The sequence below is a fragment of the Vidua macroura genome, chromosome 3, assembly GCF_024509145.1.
Source record: "Vidua macroura isolate BioBank_ID:100142 chromosome 3, ASM2450914v1, whole genome shotgun sequence".
Taxonomy (NCBI): domain Eukaryota; kingdom Metazoa; phylum Chordata; class Aves; order Passeriformes; family Viduidae; genus Vidua; species Vidua macroura.
The window spans coordinates 94,750,387-94,769,518 of record NC_071573.1 but is presented as its reverse complement, the minus strand read 5'-3'; the positions used below and the strand labels follow the sequence as shown (position 1 = coordinate 94,769,518).

Genomic DNA, 19,132 nt, shown 5'->3' with positions numbered 1-19,132 from the left:
TCAATAATGGCTATTCTGTTTATATTTAAACTTCTTGCAGTATCTTCACTTCTCAGGACTACTCAGTTGCCTTGCTCTATCTTTCCCAGTATAGCCCAGCTGCTAGGCTCTCACAAGCAGCTGGGTTATTTCCTATTGTATTTTTCCTATTCTCCAAAACTTTAGTAGCTATTTGATTTTCCTAACCTCAAGGCCTAGTCCTAGGCAGTAAAAGGGCTTTAGCTATAAATACAGTTGAAAGGAAGTATTCAAGAAAGCTGAAATTGCAAATGCAGAGGAATCACATCTTGAGAATGGTCATACAATGATCAGCAGTGAGAGGAAGGCAGGAAAGTAGGCTCTTAGACTCAGCAAGAAGTACTTGTAGAAATAGTTTCAAAGGAATCAAATACATTTATTTGCTATATCCACAACAACTCTAAACAATTGTTGTGATTATATTTTTCATCATGTTCTGCATGATGAAGTTACTTATTTTTCTGAGTAAAAAAAGAACCACAGAAAAACAAAACAAGTTTCAAGATGAACAGATATGTTTACCTATAGGTACACAAATGTGATTCTCTTTTGATTGAAGATTGATTGAAGTTATTTTTATTTCTTTTATGACTGTTCATGGAAATGGTCCAAAACAATATTTAAGTGCAAAAATACTTGCTTTCTCTTCCTATTGTGCCATTTTTCAGCACTCACAGTACTAAAAGAAATACAGTGCTTTTGTGTAGTGTTATTTTGATTATTTTTACCACTTCAAACAAGTAGTTCTTTCAAAGAAGTAGTTGCAAAAAGTACCTTGAATGCTTTGTGGATTTGGTTTACATGGATTACCTTAATAGGGCTTGTACTGCAAAAGTGCATCAACAAAGTATCTTTGAATTAATTTCATTCTTATGATAGTAACTGATCCAGGTACCTCTAGTCAAATTTCTGTCCAAAAGGATGAGTGACATATCATTTGAGTCAAGAAAATAGTGCTGCCTTAAATTAGGCCAATAGCATTCTTAGAAATAGGAGATTGTCAGAGAGTAAATATTTTGCTGTATCAGGCAGTCAAAGGGTTTTGGTCATGAAGTGTATTCAGTGTGGGGCACTTATAAGTTGGAGAACAGCAAAGATGAGTATTACACACCATGACTGAGAGAAAAACTGAGGAATTAAAATTGAAAAAAAAAAAACAAACTCAAGGAAATGAGTATCAATGAGATATTATTTTTTTCCCCCTGAATGCATTAAATGTTTTATTCTCCATCTGCATATGGAGGGTTTTATTCCTTGTCACTGGAGGCTTTAGAGCACATTTTAGAAAAAAATCTGTAGGTAAAATGGGCTTTGTAGAAGAAAAGGCTAGTTGGTTTTTGTAGATGTCTCTGAATACCTTACCTAAATGGATGACTGAACATGGAGCAGGATGTCTCCAGAGGATTTGCTCTAGCATCAGTGTGGAACAAAGAGGATATTGTGAATGGATAGTCTTGGTAGACAGGGCAAAATCCTGCAGTTTATCCTGCAGGTCTGTCCCACTGATGTTTCAGCAGATGATACTGTGTAATGATGAAATACCAACAGTAGGAAAGAGCTGAAATAGATAAAGCAAAAGGTGTAGGAGAAAAAATACACATGAGAGGGAATGGAAAATATAGTTCATAATACTTTGAGCTTTTATTGGAGCTGTTATAGCCATGTTTTGATACAAATATTGGATTAAACTCCTTAAAATTATTGTTTTCACAGTTGAGCCTTCAATTATGATTTGCTTTTCAGTCGCACTAAATCTCAATATAATGCATGGCTACTCTATTTCTCTTTGAGTGCCACACAGTTCTGTTTCATTAACATCAGTAAAATGATGTAAAGAGACTGATGGTAGGGTGCTGATGAAAATGATTAAGTAGTTGTGTTTGCCTTTAGAACAAAAATCTAATGAATTATCTGCTAAATTTCCTCTTGTAAATTGATATTATTATTATTATTATTATTATTATTATTATTATTATTATTATTATTATTATTTTGCCTAAGTGAATGGGGGAAAGGTAAACTGACCTGTTTTTTGTCAGGCAAACCATATTTCCATATTTCTCTGTGAAACAGAAATAATTTCTGGTTTTCCTCTGATGCATGGAACTCTGCATTCAAATAGGCAGTGATATTCAGTAATTGTACAGTGCTATCTGATTTTTTTGGCCAGTTAGTAAATAGATATAATGGAGCAAACAGGAAAAGCAAATAGAGAAATATGGGCAATAGAGAACATGCATGTTTCTAATTGAAATTTAAAATTATATAGGCAGCAGGGAAGAGCTGTGCAGGGTATCTGGAAGTATCAGATGAAAAGAGAGACAGAAAGGCCTGTTACAAAAATGAAGAGGAGATACAGAACAGGATATGTGGTATATTATTCAAAGGGTAGTCAGAAGTGCTGACCTCAAGTATTTTCTGAATGCAGTGCTGAAATGACAAGTTATCCCCAGCACTGCTTCTCACCTTTGCATATTATTTCTCACCGTATTGTCACTTCCATAAAACCTGGTCAAAATCCAGATTTGACTCCATAATTTAGAAAAAATCTCAACCCCTGTTTAGTACATAGTGTACAGTAAAATGTAGAGTTAAATACCATATAGTATTTTCTTTAATTAAAAATATTACTGGTATGTGGTGTCTTAATCCTATTCCATTATATAGCCTGCATGAATGTTTTGAATTGCAATATTTAATGGCTATTTTGTATATTTCACCTGGCCCTTATATTGCTTTCTTTACCTCTTTACAGTAGATTCAATTGTACTTGCACCAGCCATACAAGAAAAGTGTATACAAAGAATGAAATGTTAATGTGTTTAACAGAATAATTTATTTTCACTCTAATTTAAAACTGAACTCAGTTTGTTTTTGTTTTTTTTTTTTTTGAGAAATAATGTTGGTATTTATATGTCTGGTTTTATTCTTTTTAGTTGTTCTTATCATTGAGATTGGACAAGAAAAATGATAAAAATGAAATACATTTTATAATATTTGGAGGGAAAAATATATTGTGTCTTCATGACAAATTTGTTTCTTCAGAGGATCTTTCTTATGACCTATTTTGTCAGCAAGTTCTTGTATATGGGAACATTATTTCTGTTGGCTAGACAATTTCAAAATGATGGAGTGAGATTAATAATATAAATACAGGTTTTCCTTGTTCTATTGATTTATTGGGTCCTAAATCTCTGAACACTCACCTGTATTAGTCATTTTACTATTGAGAGCTCTGACAAAAAGTTACTCAGACGTATGTGTTTTCAAGAAGGAGCAACTTTGTTAAGTGCAATTAATTAGCAACACACAACAAAGAAAGAATACGTCCTGTGAGATATCACTATAATACTTTGGATGGATCAGATATGTACAGACATAATCCATTACTAGGAATTTTGCAAGGGAGAGGCTTAAGAAATATCTTTGTCAGAAATGTGGTCATGTCCCCACTTCTATTTCATCCGCTTCAACATTTTATCCAGCATGGGTGTAGAAAAGTTACTTGTCTGAGGCCATAATTTCACATACATTAGCATGCCTATAATAGTTGGGAGACTTGGATCAGGGGACTCATCTTATAGAGACTTGATATACTAGTTTATTTTTTTCTGAATAAACATGAATACCAAGCTGCATAAGAGTGAGCAGACAGTATTCTCATTGCAAACAGGTAAAGTGTGTTCTGGGCTATGTCAGCACGAGTATGATTAGCAAATTGTCAAGGTTTTTACTTCCCTCTGGTGCTGGTGAGGCACATGGAATACTGTGTTCACTGGTTGGGGCTCCCTGCTTCTACAAGCATAGAGAGAAAATGGAGGAAGTCTAGCAGAGAGCCCTCTGCTCAGAGTAGTTGAAAGAGATGGGCTTAGTTAGTCTGTTGGGATGAAGATCCACAGTGGGCTACATGAAGGAGAGTTACAGAGTATGGAGCAAAACTCACTTGAGCAATGCTGAGTGATATAACAAGGAAGAATGGCCACAAAGTGCAGACCAAGACAGTCAAATACAGCTTAATGAGACTGATGCAGCCCTGGTGCAGGCTGCTCATTGAGGTTGTGGAATCTCCATCCTTGGTGACTTTCAGGACTTGACTATTAAACCCCAGCAGAGTTAAACTTGTATTGGCCTTCTCTGCTCTCAGTGGGAGACTGAACTACTTCATTTCCAGCGGTCACTTATAATAAACACTCCTCTTTTGCAGTGAATATTATTATGAAGTCTAAGACCTTTTACAACATTAAGAAGAAAAAAGGAATGTATAATTTAAAAAAAGGTGACTTCTTGATTTTGTTTTCATGCTACATAAGTTTCTAAGGCAGATTAGGTGGCTGTTTCTTTCTCTTTCTCTTTTATTCTCATTGGTTAATTTTTTAAGACTAGTTTAGATTTTGCTGATACACTCAATTAATGTTGATACTCAACTTTGGGTGAGATAGACCTAAGCCTAAACAATGTAATTTCACCTGATGGAAAGGTATCCTGTTGTCATGTCTTTCATTGTTGTCATCTGTTCCCAGAACTGAAATTAAAATTAGAAAAATTTAAATTTATACAGGTATTTAGTATTGAGCCATCTTCCAGAAAGATCTTTTCTACCAACTAACAACTTCACTACAGAGAAAAGAAGTTAAAATAAGTGTCAAATCAGAGCTTCTTAACAAAATTTTCAGATTTCTGTATTTACATATAATGTAAATCTGCAAATAATTGAGTGCCATGTGTATGTTTTATGTGTTGTGGTTTTAGAAACTGAGGACATGCAGTCTCTCAACAATAGCCATAGAATGTACAGATCTAAACAGACTCTATAGAGAAATAATTATTTCTGTCTCTCTCACACAGGCTCTGTGGGAAGCAGGGCTCTGTCACCTCCTTGTCGTGTTGTGTACCTGCCTACTAGAAGTGGTTTGTGTTTTTATTTGTCTCTCAACCTGTATGTGTGCAGCACAACAACAAGGGTATCTAGTCTCCCCACCCCAGTGGCAAACTACAGCAGAGAAATTCATAAACAGAAACTTCCTGGTGAATTATACACATCCACAAAGTCAGCTTCTTACCAGTGTAGAGGGAGACGTGCTGCTGTCAGTTTGAAATGATTCCCAGCTGCTGGAAGGCATAACAAAAAATCTCCCCATGAAGTCTCCTCAGGCCTGCTGAGATAGGGGGACACCTGGGTTGCTCACTGATACAGGACCTTAAATGAACCTCTGAAAAAAGTCCAAAAAAGCAGCAGTCTGGCAGGGATAGAGCTGACACCTCTCTAGCTTTTGACAACTTTCTGGCAATAGTCCTAGCTGCAAGCCTTATTTTGCAGGTAGACTATCTAGCCCGCTGCAGACTTGTAATGTAGGCACTAATTTATGTTTATGAGGAAAAAAGAGGGAAGCTAGTAATTTGTACTGTTGAGTGGAGACCTTTAGAAGATGGTGTTTGAAGGTGCAAAATATGGCAGGCAGACTCTGGATTGTAAAAAACTGGTGAAGCAGTTGTTAGCAGAACACAGAGGACCAAAAAAAGTCAGAAGTACAGAAACCAAGTCAGATTATTCTTCCTTATCAATCAGGATAACAAACTACACACAGGCAGGCAGTCCATCTCAGTAAAACCTCAGAAAGTCTTTGAATTAAATGTGAAAAAATATCTTCTGAGCTGGTTCTTCTGCATCAGTTCATGTTGTGGCAAGTGCATGTTTCATCGTGTGGTGAAAGAAACAGGCCTGTCTTACTTGTGACCAGGCTTTTCGTGCTCTTCACTGGAGATTTTCTCAAGCCTGCTGTTGGGGTGCTGTTTCTAGTTTGTCACCTCTGCTGGGGACACTAATGAGTCTGTCGATACAAACTTGGGCTACATGTTTCAAGGTGCTGAACTGCTTTAAATTTCATTCCTTTCTATCAGGCAACTTTATGGTGTTCTAAAAGTTGTGATCTACCTATCATCAGCAGAGCTGCTTGGAAAAACTTATTTTTCCTCATTCCTTTCCCACATGCATGCCACAGTCTCTAACAGTAGTAAAACCCCAATGATTTACATGTTTAAAATATATAAAAGATGTAAGGTCAAATGCCATTACAAGGCGGGTTACTGTGGAACAGCTTCTTCCCTGTATGGAGAAAGTTCTAAATAGCTGGCAGTGTCACTGCAGCACTGTGGAGGTCAATCTGCTCAGTGCACATGCTTCATATTGTATTTTTCTGGCATTTTTTACTTTTGAGTGAAGATCACAGCTAAAGTCAAATCTTCTGTTTGTTATGCAAGGTGGAGATAATTTCAGCAAGCTTTTGTAGTGGACTTTTATTTGCCCAGCATGTTAAACTGCTTTTTGTACTGATTTTATATTAAAATGTATACACACATGTGTGTATGTGTGTGCCTGCATATATAGATATATTTACTTCAGCATACTTCTTGCTGTTGAAGATGCCATTTTTCACCTGAGGGTTAAAATGAAGATTTCTGAACTTTGTGATATAAAATATACTGCTTTTTCTTGTTCTAGTAGGACTTTTACCAGTATATCAGAATTATCTTCCAACATGATTACATTCCCTGGTATTTCAATTTATTTTGGCATTTGGATTCTAAACAGTAGCTCTGTTCTACAGCTTGATACTGACTCCTGAAGCAGCAGGTCTCAAGAGATACTTCAAAATATTTTCTCCATGTGTCCATATATTTCTACATTATGCAAAATATATTTTAAGACAATCAATTTACAAATAGTGGTGTGTAGGTAAAATAGTAACTGCACATTTAGAGATTGTATGTTTGTTATGATGGAGTTTAATTTCCTTCATTGCTATACTTGAGTATTTTGCAGAGTATAAGTGTACATTTGAATGACTGTTTGACTTCTCTTGCCTGGGAGGACCTGGGAGTCTTTTATGAGAAAGAAACATAACTCTGTCACTATTACTGTTTGCTACCTCCAATAGTAAAATATTAGCAGACTTAAACTTTTTATTTGAATGACTGTTGTCACTGCAGTATTGTACATATCAAAATATAAAAATGTCTTGTGGAAGCAAAAAGTCCTGCTACATGAATGCACTCTGGAGTGTCTGAAGGTGATAGTTATATAAATGTAACTAAACATTTATATCATTCTATTTTAAAATTCTTCCTGCAAAAATCTTTTTTGTTAATTATTTTGCACCTTTTAAGAAATGTGTGCTGGAAATAGAATTGCTTTTTTTTTTTTTTTTTTTTGTGCTAACTTTGAGTTATCTGAGTTTTGTTATATTTGGATATAATTATGACATCTAAAAATAAAGAAATTATAATTTTCTCTTTTTCTTTGCAGAGTCACAGTGCACACTCTGTGGGGAGCCTGAAGGTGAGTGTGTCTTCCTACTAATATTTTTCAAAGCAGCTAGAGGTGAACATTTGACTTTAATAATACTCATGTACAATAGGTTGGAAATAGTACATAGATGGTGGAAACCAATGAAAGACATTCTACCCTATATTAGATACAAAAAAATATTTGAATTAAGCTGAACACATGCTTCAGGCAGGAAATACCTTAAAGGACAAATATTCCATTCAAACAAAAATTAAAATATTTACTTTTATTGCTCTTTTTTGTGTCTTTCAAACTAATTTGTCAGTGAGAGTGTAAAGAGACATTTAAGGACATCAGTTTGAGAATGGAAAACATAGAGACTAGACATAAGAGGGAAATGAAAAATATTTTTAGATGTTAGATTAGATATTACATTTACAGATAGGCTAACACATTTTAGCAGATGAAGTGAATGAATACTGCTTCTGAAACAAAGATAATTAAGTAGAAACCTATGTAGTTCAAACATCTGCCCACATGGCAATGTTTGTTGGTTTGTTTTGTTAGGGTTTTTTCCAAGTGACTAATTGAATATCAAAATGAGACACACATTTTACTTAAATGAATGCTCAAGCAATGAGAATATGGTTTCTAAAATATGCCATTATTGAAGAAAATATCTCTAATTTATTTATTTATTAACATTGGTGCTCTTATAAAGAAAATGTTAAAAGGTTGACTATTTTGAAATCAACCTTGGAGTCTTTCTAAGGAACAGAGTTCAAAATAGTGTAAATAATGGAGCAAAGTACATGAACTAAAAAATAAAATGATAGATTCTAGGCTTTTCACAAAGACATTCAGCTTTATGTCTTGAATAGTTGCTGATAAAAAAGTTTCATCTTCTAATGTTTTCTAAATTTAATAGAGACAAGTTGTTAGGATATGAAGCCTGGAAGTGGAAAGCTTTGAGACCTTGCACCTAGTGAAATTATTCAGTAAATTAAATAATAATTATCTCCTTCTCTTTTGTTATCTACTGAAAAATAATTCTTTTAGAAATTTGTTTTGACTGCATTCCTTTAATAAGCAGTCAAGTGTTGATTTTTAAATATTCTTTGTCCTTTATTTGATAAATTTATATTAATACAGATACATGAAAAGGGAAAATGAGATTGGTGTTTGTTTGCCTTTCATGAGATATTTCTCACCTGATAAAGCTGGCCAACTTTAAAGTTATGCAATGGATTAGTTCTGTTTCATTATATGCTGTGCCTGCTTTGTAACAATAGTTTTCCTTTCTTTTCATTCCTGCTCTTTCATACATCTTCAGCTTTGCAAATATTAATAAATATATGTGGACTTTGTAAAAAGGGAATTTAAAAAAAAGGGTAATATTTTTTAAACATTTATATGACTAAAAACCCACATTCAGAAGATAACTATATGCATTACTGTAGGAACAGGCCTCAAGAAAATAACGTTCAGTTTTTAGCTATACAAAAATGAACTTTCCCAGGAGTGAATGCGTCCTGGATCACCAGTGTCTCCTCTAAAACACAGTATTAGTGGAATGCTAATTATTAATTCTCTCCCTCAATTTTAAAAATATTGATATAACTATCACCTTAGATTAGTGACAAGACTTAGAATCTGAAGTTTTTCCCTTATCAGATTAGCACAAATTCTTATCTATCATTAACAGATTCATTACAGAAGTTTGATACGTGATTTTGTGGTGAAGATGCAGTGACTCTAGGGATATGACTTTAGTTTTTGGAAGGCCATTCTAAGACAAACTTCCTATCTCTGTTGTATAAACCAAAACAAAGAACAAAAACCCTCAAAAAAGTTCCTTTTTCTATGCAACGTTCTCTAAATTTTGCTATGGTTCTGTAGTACACTAAGAGAAGGGAAGAACTAAAAAATCAAGTTTTTGCAGTGTTCTAAGTGTAATTTCTGACTTTTCTCTGTTGACTTCTTCAGAAATTTGTGATATTTTGTGGCTTGTAGTTTGTTTTTTTGAAATCAGGTGATAATTCAGTGAGTATCAGTTAGATACTGTTTGCCTCCAAGTTCCTTATTTCTTCCTCCTTTTCAGATAAAAGAAAAAAAAAAAAAAAAAAAAAAAAAAAAAAGAAAGTTCACCAAGTGCCTTAAAGTACTTTATTATATCAAGGTGAATTTGTAGAATTATAGGACAGACATGCTTCAGTGTAGTGCTCCTATGCTAATTTCCAAAGTGTTAAGCAGAGATTCATCTGAGAAATAGTAGATGTGAGGAAATCTCCCGGGCTTGGGTGAAAGGAAGACAATGTTTCACATCTTATATTTTCTGGGTTCCTTGGAAGCTGTTTATGCCATTTCTTGAAAGCCCTGCAGGCAGATAGGTGTGTTCTGATCATGTTTGGCCTTCTGTAACAGAGGTGACAGAATGGAAGCATTTTGCAAGCCTCAAACTCTGACTGTCAAGTTGGTCAACTGTAGTCTCACTTGTCACTACAGTTCATCCTTTCTCTAACCATCACTCCCCTTTCAAAACCAGCAATTTTGTCCTGGATTATCTAAGTATCATAAAAATGACTGTGTAAAACAGGGCTCTTTGCTAGGGGCACTTTGCCAAGTTTTTAGCAGTTAGTGCTGCACTGCAGGAAGCAAGTGCAATTATCTGCATACACGTTGTTGCACAGGTGTGGAACAATGTGTGTGTATGTATCAGATATGGAAGGGAGATATAAATTATGAGAGTACAGATTCCTCACTTCAGTGTTTCACCTGGGAACTTGTGGTTCTGCAGTTAAATGTGTCACATGTCCTCCTTTGAGTCCTATCTAAAGCTAATGAATTAGACAAAACTGAGATCTCTGTTTGAAAATAAGTCTTTTGTATGAGCTACAAAGACTTGTGTTCTGTTTCAAAAATCATGGATTTACTCTGTTACTGATAGTGTTCCAGCCTGTCAGTGTGTGATATTTGAAGAACATTAGGGTTTTTTTATACTGGGAGGAAACTAAAATTGCAGAATCCCATTAGCATGGCTACTTCAAGCAGATCCAACTTCTGGAAATGCAAGAGCAACAATGGCATGTTTTCAAAGAGGTAACAACAGCTACATTTGGGCAAGTGATCTGCAGCTGACAGATTATGTTGTCATGGTAAACATTGCTGGGTTGTTCTTTGCTATATTCCTGATCAGATTTAAAGTGAGGATGGCATGTTATAGACTCATGTCTAGCTCAGTCTTTGTGACAGCTGAAGTACTGTTACACACACTGGTGTAGTCATGAGAGGTTTCAGGAACAGTTTTCCCCATAAATCCTCTAGCAGATATTTCTGTTCTTTCTAAATATTCGCAGAAGGTTTTGAAAGGACGATATTGTCAAATGTAATTTTCTATATTATCAAAGCAGAAAACAAGTCCTTTTGGTGGCAGCTAAGGTTTCAGTAGATGACTCTTTCTTCTCAAAGCCTATACAAATGAAAGCTTTTCTTCCAGGCATTTTTAGTATCCTTCCTAACTCCAGTAGTGTCTTACTCTTTCTATAATTTGTCCAGGTAGTTCAGATTCTTCCTCAATGTCTCAGATCTCTTTTGGGCTATGGTATACACCTACAGTTTGAATTAAGTTCACCCATTATTTTTGCCAGTACCTGCACAAGTTGTGCTTGGTGGTAGCAAACTTTAAAGACTGAGTCTTTTAATTAGTAAAATTAATATTCTATGCAAAAGGATAGCTTAGAGGAGACCTATTTCTTAATGTTTCCACATTGCACACTCGGTTTTTTCCTAAACTTGTTCTTCTGTTAAGTCAAACAGTTAATAGTTCATACAGCCAAGGCATAGATACTGAATGACTCCAAGTGTCAAAAGATTCAGAAATTTCTCACAATTATATTTTTTCTGATAATAAATCCAATTGTCAGAAGATTAAGATTTTTTTTACTATTGATTTCAATTTCGAGATCAGAAGCCCACATAATTTTGTCTTCCTCTGAGAAAAAATAAATTTGTGCAAAATTTCTAGCAGCTACAAAAATGCTAGCATATGTCACAGATTTACCCTTACAGAAGTTTATATCAATTACTTGTAGGAGGATTTTTAATATGATTAATAGTGGAAGATTAATTTAATTTATTTTTATTCTATTTTTATTTAGTAAAAGAAGTTTTGAATGTTCTGAAATAAAACCAAATTGTACTGTTTAATTTTATTTGCTCACAAGATGCATAAAATATTTAGTATAACTTGGGAAATATAAGAAATGTAAATAAATAGTTGACAGTAACAACAAAAAACTCTATATTCCTTGATGAAAAAAATGTATTTTTCAGCTATGTCAGAGTTAGAGAGATGTATTTATTTCAGGTGCTATTAGCTTTGTTGCCTTTTGTGCTCTGGTTAATGCTAGTGTGTTGGAGTTTGGGGGGAAATAGATCTGGTTTTTTGATTTGTTTTGTTGCTCTGTTTTATTTTGTTTGGTTGGGGCTTTTTGTTTGGTTTTGGTTTTGTTTTTCTTCTTTAAATAAAGAATCTGGAAGTAGGTAGTTCAAAAAAATACCCTAAACTTGGCAATATGTCTTAATATTGATGGTGATCCATCTGTGCAGTTCTGGCTCTGAATATCACCATTTCCCTTGGTATCTCATGGAAAACTATTACAGGTATATTAATAACTCCAGAGAATTTCCTTAATCTTCATTTTGCTAATCTTAACATTTAGTAATCTACACTGAGAGCTGACAGTTTTGCCACTATTAGCAGTGACTTTCAAGAGTCCTGTAGTCTTAACTTTTTATACTCCTGTGGTATTTACTAGACCAACAATTGCTAGCAATAAAATACATGTTGTCTGAGGAAGCAAAGTACATTTCACGACACATAATCCTGACTTTTTAAGGAAAAAATAATACGTTAATATTTCTTCTTTTCCTGCTATTTATAAAAAAAAAAAATCACAATTGTTTCTTCACATGAGAAGGTTTCTTGTTCTGTATATGTATCATGAAATACTTAAATAGATTATGGTTCCTGCTATGAACATAATAATAATAATTCATAATTATTACCTGAAGTGATTGAGATAATTCTGAGTTTATTCAGTCATATATGAAAAAAATTATGTAAATTTAAGGTCAAGATCTTCAGTCTTTCTACTTTGACCTATTTGTACACCAGCACCTTGGTTTTCATGAACAGACACATTTGTGTGCCTGGATGAACTTCCTTCTTAGCATTTAAATAATGATTAATAAAATTACTTGTATGAAACTTCCTCCTGATCCAAGTGTTGTTAATAAACATTTTTTAACACTTTAGTTACTACTCTCAAAGTAATTTGATTTGCCGTTTTTATAGAAATTTTTTCAAGTTTACCCAATGGAGAATGACAGCAATACAATTCTGTGAGTCTGTAAATACTGAACTTTTTTTTACAAAAACAGGCAAGTTAGTTACACTACACATTTTTTAAAATAACCTGCAGAATTTAGACATTATATAAACCTAAAAGTTTTTCAATCTGTTTCTTACTGGGCTAGTATGGGAGATTCTACCAGTTAAGTTCTTTAGGATACCAAGTTAGAGTATATTCACAGTGAGCATTATTCTTGACCTGTGCTGGGTTTTGTATAAAGTGAAATCATGATGTGAATCATGATTTTTAGGAAAGAGTTATAGTATTTCTTCTTCAGACAATGTTGAACTACAGGTTGCTGCTGCATTTTCCTGTTGCCTACATTTAGGCAGACACAAAAAGTTGTCTACTAAAGATTTAACTGCTGAAAAAGTTCTCAATTTCTGATTATACTTAAAATATTTGAAGATTCAATTTTGAACCTTCATATTTATATAATTTTAAAAGTTATATATGACATTATTAAAATTAATAATTTTGTCTAAAACTGTAATAAATATGCCCATTTCATCTAGTTGAATTGAAATAGAGAATGGTATTTTCAAAAGCCTAGGTCCTATGTAAACTGAATGAGAGATATGGTGATACTAATTTTAGTTCTTTTATAGTCTATCTTGCTGTTATTAAGATAGAAATATTTAAAGAAACAAATCTCATTTTATTTTAAGAAATTATTTTCTTTAATAAAGTGTGTGCCATGCCTTCACTTAATTTATATTTTAAATAAATTAAATTAATCCTTCAGCTCTTTTTACTTCTCATATATACAGGAAACAGCTGTTCTGAAAACTACAATGTTATTCTTGTTTTTTTCATCTACTGATCCACTCCCCTGAGTTTTGCAAACCAAAAAAAGAAAAAAAACCTGATTTAATTTAGATAAATAGGATGTAATCCCAAATGCACATTCATTTCACATTGTTGTGATTAAACAAACAAACAAACCCAAAGACAAGGACCATCTTATCTCTTTTGCTCCAATATGACTGAATAACTGAAAAGCTGATTAGATTTCTGGGGATGAGGGGAGAAAAGTTGGCCTCAAAGGCTGTAGTGAGCACACACTTAAGGCTTTATGCAGCATTAGAAACGTGAATATTCCCTCTGCCAACAGTAGATGAAGTTGCAAATGTAATTTAGTCCTGTAGGGGAATAAATTGTCTCAGGACTGCAGTGTTTGCTAGAGTGGAGGCCAGTGTGAGTAAGGTCGGTGCAGCCTAGAAGATGCTGATATTTTAAATTAACCTTTGCGTGGAAGTAGATATGTATATGTGCACACTTCTTGCTTCCATTTTTCTTCTTTTGCTAACTGTTTGGCACCTTTTCATATTACATGAAATGTCCTCTTTTGAGTCGTTGTTCTTATATGTCAGATTTGTCTGCTGCATGTGAATTTCTGCAGAAGGACCTTCCTCTTAAAGATGTTGTTTTAGAAGTATGTCTCATAAATGGAAACTTTTATAGTGTGAGCTCTCTGTGCTTTGCCTGAGCTTCTAATTTCCATGCTCTGTAATTCAGCTGTAAAACTTTTTACGTATACCTAGAAGAACTCTTTCTGTTGAATAGTAATGTCTACAGAATATTGCCTACAGCTTTTAGCATACTTTGTTTTAGAAACATACTTCTGCCTCTTTGTAGGATAAGAACCATGGTTGGTTTCTACCTAAACATAGAGATTCTTTATATTTTTTTTTAAGATGGCACAATTCAACATTCATTCCTTATTTAATTTACTATGGATTTGACCCAGTAAAGCTGAAATAGCTGATATTATGGGTCAGGCAGTTTTTTGTTGTTGTTGTTGTTCTGCAGTATGTAGATTGGACAGTTTGCAAATTTGATTTGATTTTCACCATATCAGTCCCTGGGCCTGTCCTTTAGTCCCAGGCTCAGGGAAGGCTCAGATGGTCATCCTGGCCCCTGCAGACACCTGCTTAAAAGGAAACCTAGGCCTGCCTTAGCTTGCAGTTTTATATCTAACAGGAGCCTTGTGCTACTGGGGAATTGTAGGTATCTTTGTCCTTTTCTGGGAAAAGGTGAGGCTAATTCTAAATGTAAAGTTGAACATGAGTGAGATGCAAAATGCTCTAAGTGCCACTGGATCTTCTGCATGCAAGATTAAGTTATTGTTTCTCAATCAGTTTTTAATTCTCCTGGGTAGAGGTAGAGTCTTAAAAAAAACTGCAATAGTAAAGTTTGAGAAGCATAGATGTAACAGAAAGCAGAGAAAAACTCCATTCCTATCACCACATACTGCGACCTTCAAGACTGAATATTTCCAATCCATCTTCTGAAAACTATGCACAAATAAATTACTTGATTATAATTGCACACATGTACACATTTCATTTTGACTGAGCAGATCATGAATGATTCTTACTTTGATTTGAGATCATTAATCTGAAAAGGTTACGAAATAGTGTGGTGGCAAAATGAGCACGGTTTTGAAGACAAACCTGCATTAATTTAAAAGAGATTTCCATGCAGAAAGAATGCCAGTTTCTCTTAGAGTGTATATTTGCATAAATCTTAGATAATGCTGGCAACATTCATCTCAACAATGTATGAATATCCTGAGCTCCTACTTAGTGCAGAGCTACAACTGATATTAGTGGAAATATTATGCAGAAAAAGAACTAGGACTTTCACAGCAAAGAACTTCAAGCAGATTGTTTTAGTCTTCTGTACCTGCTGATTATTTTCCACAAGCTTTCATCACAATTTTAGTCACTGGAATCCTCTCACGCCTTATAAAATGATAACGGAAATGTTTTTCTGTTATAATATGTGAGAAAGAAATAGCTTTCAGTATGTGGTTGGAAATATTTTTTTTGTATCTGCTGACTGACTGTTCATGAAAATGAAAAATATGATGGCAGAAACTGTGTTAATAACAATTAGCATGTGCAGATGAAAGTTAAACAAGGTTTTCAGTGCTGGTCTTTGAAAAATATTTCAGAAAAATCTTGACATAGTATTGTTCCAGTTACTAGAAAAATGCATTTCCAGGTGCATCAAGAGGCAGCACATTGTTCACATGCAGTACAGTTCCTACATTAGAGCTGGTTTTACAAACTCTGATCCCACACAATATAGCAGAAACTTGGGTGAGTTTGTTCTTTCCCCATAGCTTATTTTTCTCAGTGGTACAAATGGACTACCACTGAAAGCCTCGGCAAAAATGAATAAACCCTTATATTAATACTTCACAAAGGTCATGGTTCACTTTTTATTTATTTTATTTAACATAGCCCATGAAAAGATAATGAGATAAATGCATTCTGTCAGATATAGGGCTTTGTACATGGTCCAACAAATTATGTGGAAGAAAATGATAATAATTCTGTTTGCTGTTTAGAATGGACTTATTGTTTAATTAGAAACTTCAAATGTTGAACTTGGTTACACTAATGTCCATTATCAGCATTCTTTATGAGACAGACTAATTATTAAAACATGGAAATAATTTATCTTTCAGTGTATGCAGAGACAGTAATCTGTTGGGGTTTTTTTGCTTGTGTTGAATTTTCATTATGCCATTAAGTTTTTTGTTTGTCAAGTATATAATAACAGTGTCCTTCTTAAGAACTGAATGTCTGTGTTGGCAAATCAGACTCCATTCTGAAAAGAAACTTGCAAGATAATTCCATCTCAACAGTCTCTGTTCCTTACCAAGAGCATCCAAAACTAGTGATGAAACAACATTTGTCTTGTAGATTATTGTAAGTTATGGATTATGTGAACTGAAATAAGACTTTAAGTTAGTGCCGTGATGGCACAGTGGATATTTTATTTTTTCCTTTTCCTCAATAATCATAATCTTCAGTTCATCATACAGATATAGAAGAAAATTATTTCCCTTACTGGTGAAGAATCCGTGGTTTCTGTTTTCCTTTGTTTTCCTTTGTATTTACTGTTTATAAACAACATTAAAAATAGTTTTGTGCTAGACATAATGATTTTCACTTTTCTGGTGGTGAAGCACCCAATTAAGTGGTTGCTTAACCACTGCAATATTTGCCTTGTACCACAGAAGCAACAGGGAGGATCTGGAGGATATTCCTGAAGACAAGCCAAAACTAATCTCTATTTGGTCTATGCTAGCAGACTAGACACTTTTTCATCAAGAAAAGTCCATGCAGTTCAAATTCTGGCCTCTTCTTCTGTAAGCTAAATCTGATTCTTGATACCATAAGGTTTATGTATGTGTTATATTTTCTAGCTAGCCAGTTTCTGAGAATTCAAACCCAGCTTGGGAGATGTTTTTTTTTAGAATGATTTACTTCATGTTGTAAAAGTGCTCTCATAAAAGAACATGTTATTACTGTCTCTGCCATGAGAAACTCTTTGCAGCAATCAATATCTAATTCAGGAATCGTTTTGTGACATGAGAGGAGAGAGACCATGGAAGGAAATGAAACACATCCATTTCTCTTACTGAGAAAACCAAATACAGAAGCATCATCTAGCACAAAAGATCAGCTGTGGATATGATAGAAGATGTAACAGAAGAGGGACAAAGACCAACTTCGTAACTGGAATTCTTCCTCTATTCCACTGATGCAGGATTTTTTTTTCCAATGTCATAGCCTCTAAATACCTGGTTTTAACACCTGCAGTGAATTTGGCCCCATTTTAACATTTTAATATGTCTGTGGAAAACATTTGTACTCTGCTAAACCACATAGTACCTTTCTGCCACAATTATTTCAACAGAGCAAGCTCAGGACTTGATCTATCTGACTGAGTAGGCAACACAAACTGAAATTATTAATGTGTTTGAAATGGAACAGTTTAAGAAATTTTGTACTAAGTTTTTTTCTACAAGACAGATGAGATTGAATACTTTGTTCCTGCATCTGTGCTCTATTCCTAACACTATCTTGTAGAAAAATCAGCCTCTGAATATGAAGACATATAAAGACTTGTACAATATATTTTAACTAGACATTGACAAATCAATCATTCCAACTCACACTGAAAAGAAATAGGCAATTTGTTACTGTCTGCAAGAATGATGGAGATAACAGGAAGAGTTGGAGGAGAATCCAAAGTGGAACATTGACACAAGCAGAAACAAAATACAGCCCTAGCTGACTGTGTAGTTGCCTACTATCCCTGCTGACTGATTGCAAGATCTTGCAGTAAAAGTTGGTTCCAAAGAACTAGCATTCTGTAGCAAACCTATGTTACCCTCACAACTGAAAAATGAGATTACTCATTAACATCTGATGAATTACATTTACAGTGGAAACTTCAAAAACAACCAGCTCTGGAGATATAAATTCAGTACTTGGAATTAAAAAGAATAATGTCCCATATTGTATTCTAGAATACTGCTACAAATACATTTTTTAAATACTAGGTCATATTAAATAATATGCCAATATATGTTATTATAGCTAAATTTAAAAAATATATATACAGTCACTCTATGTAATTTTCAGTGGTTTGTTTTTTTCTTTTGTTTGTTTGGTGTTTTTTGGTTTTTTGGTTTTTTTTTGTCAGAGGCTATTTTCTCTGATTTAGGAAAATTTCTGAGAATTAGAAAAAAAACAACAAATCAACATTTGGATTACTTTTAAGGTTTAAAACCTGTAGTAGTGAATAGCACAATTTTGTAGTGAGAGAACAGTGTCCCAATTTAATCTGTTCTGAATGAGCTGTGATCACATCACAAAATGCTGTGCCATTCAGTAGGGATCCAAGTGACCACAGCAATGGAAGGCTCTGAGGCCAAACCTAACACAGCTAGTTTTAAATAGAATCACAGAATGGTTTGGGTTGGAAGGGAAGGGAACTTTAGACCATCAGTTCCAATGCTCCTGCCATGGGCAAGGACACCTTACACTAGACCAGGTTGCTCTGAGCCCCATCACTTTCAGGGAAGGATCATCCGCAGCTGCTCTGGGCAACTGGTTCTAATGCCTCACCACCCACATAATGAAGAATTTTTCCTAATATCTAATCTAAATCTCTCTGTTTTCAGTATAGTAAATACATAAGGCATAAACTGTGGTCAGAATGTTTATGCCTGTTTTTTAGTGATTGGTTGTTTACTAAAGTTTAAATTTCAGATAACATCTAGTATGTTTTGGTTGAGTCTACAGAGACCTTCTTAATAAGATATATGATCTAAAAAGTGATCAAATGTACAGTAAAGACAAAGAGAATTTATGAAGCAAGAGTGACACTATTTAAGAGAATAAACATTTTAATAAAATTTGTAGAAATGAATGATAATTGTTTTCAAACTAAAATGTGGGGACACAGCAGGACAATTCCAAAATGTCAGAGCCTTTCTCTCTGACTGGCTTAGAGGGAGATAAATGAGTTGTAAATATTCACAGCTTTGATGTTCTCTTCAACTCACTAATTCCTTATTGAACATTTTTCACTCTGTTTTAAACATCTC

At 34.2% G+C, this 19,132-nt stretch overlaps 1 protein-coding gene across 5 annotated transcripts in view; it reads left to right on the top strand.

Moving 5' to 3' along the window:
* DLGAP2 (DLG associated protein 2) overlaps nucleotides 1-19,132 on the top strand; it is a 448,267-nt gene that overhangs the window by 213,043 nt on the left and 216,092 nt on the right. For all 5 annotated transcript variants that reach the window (XM_053973318.1, XM_053973321.1, XM_053973319.1 and 2 more), the window contains one exon: nucleotides 7,322-7,354. In XM_053973318.1, coding sequence (XP_053829293.1) covers nucleotides 7,322-7,354 — 33 coding nt within the window. The remainder of the gene's footprint in view (nucleotides 1-7,321; nucleotides 7,355-19,132) is intronic.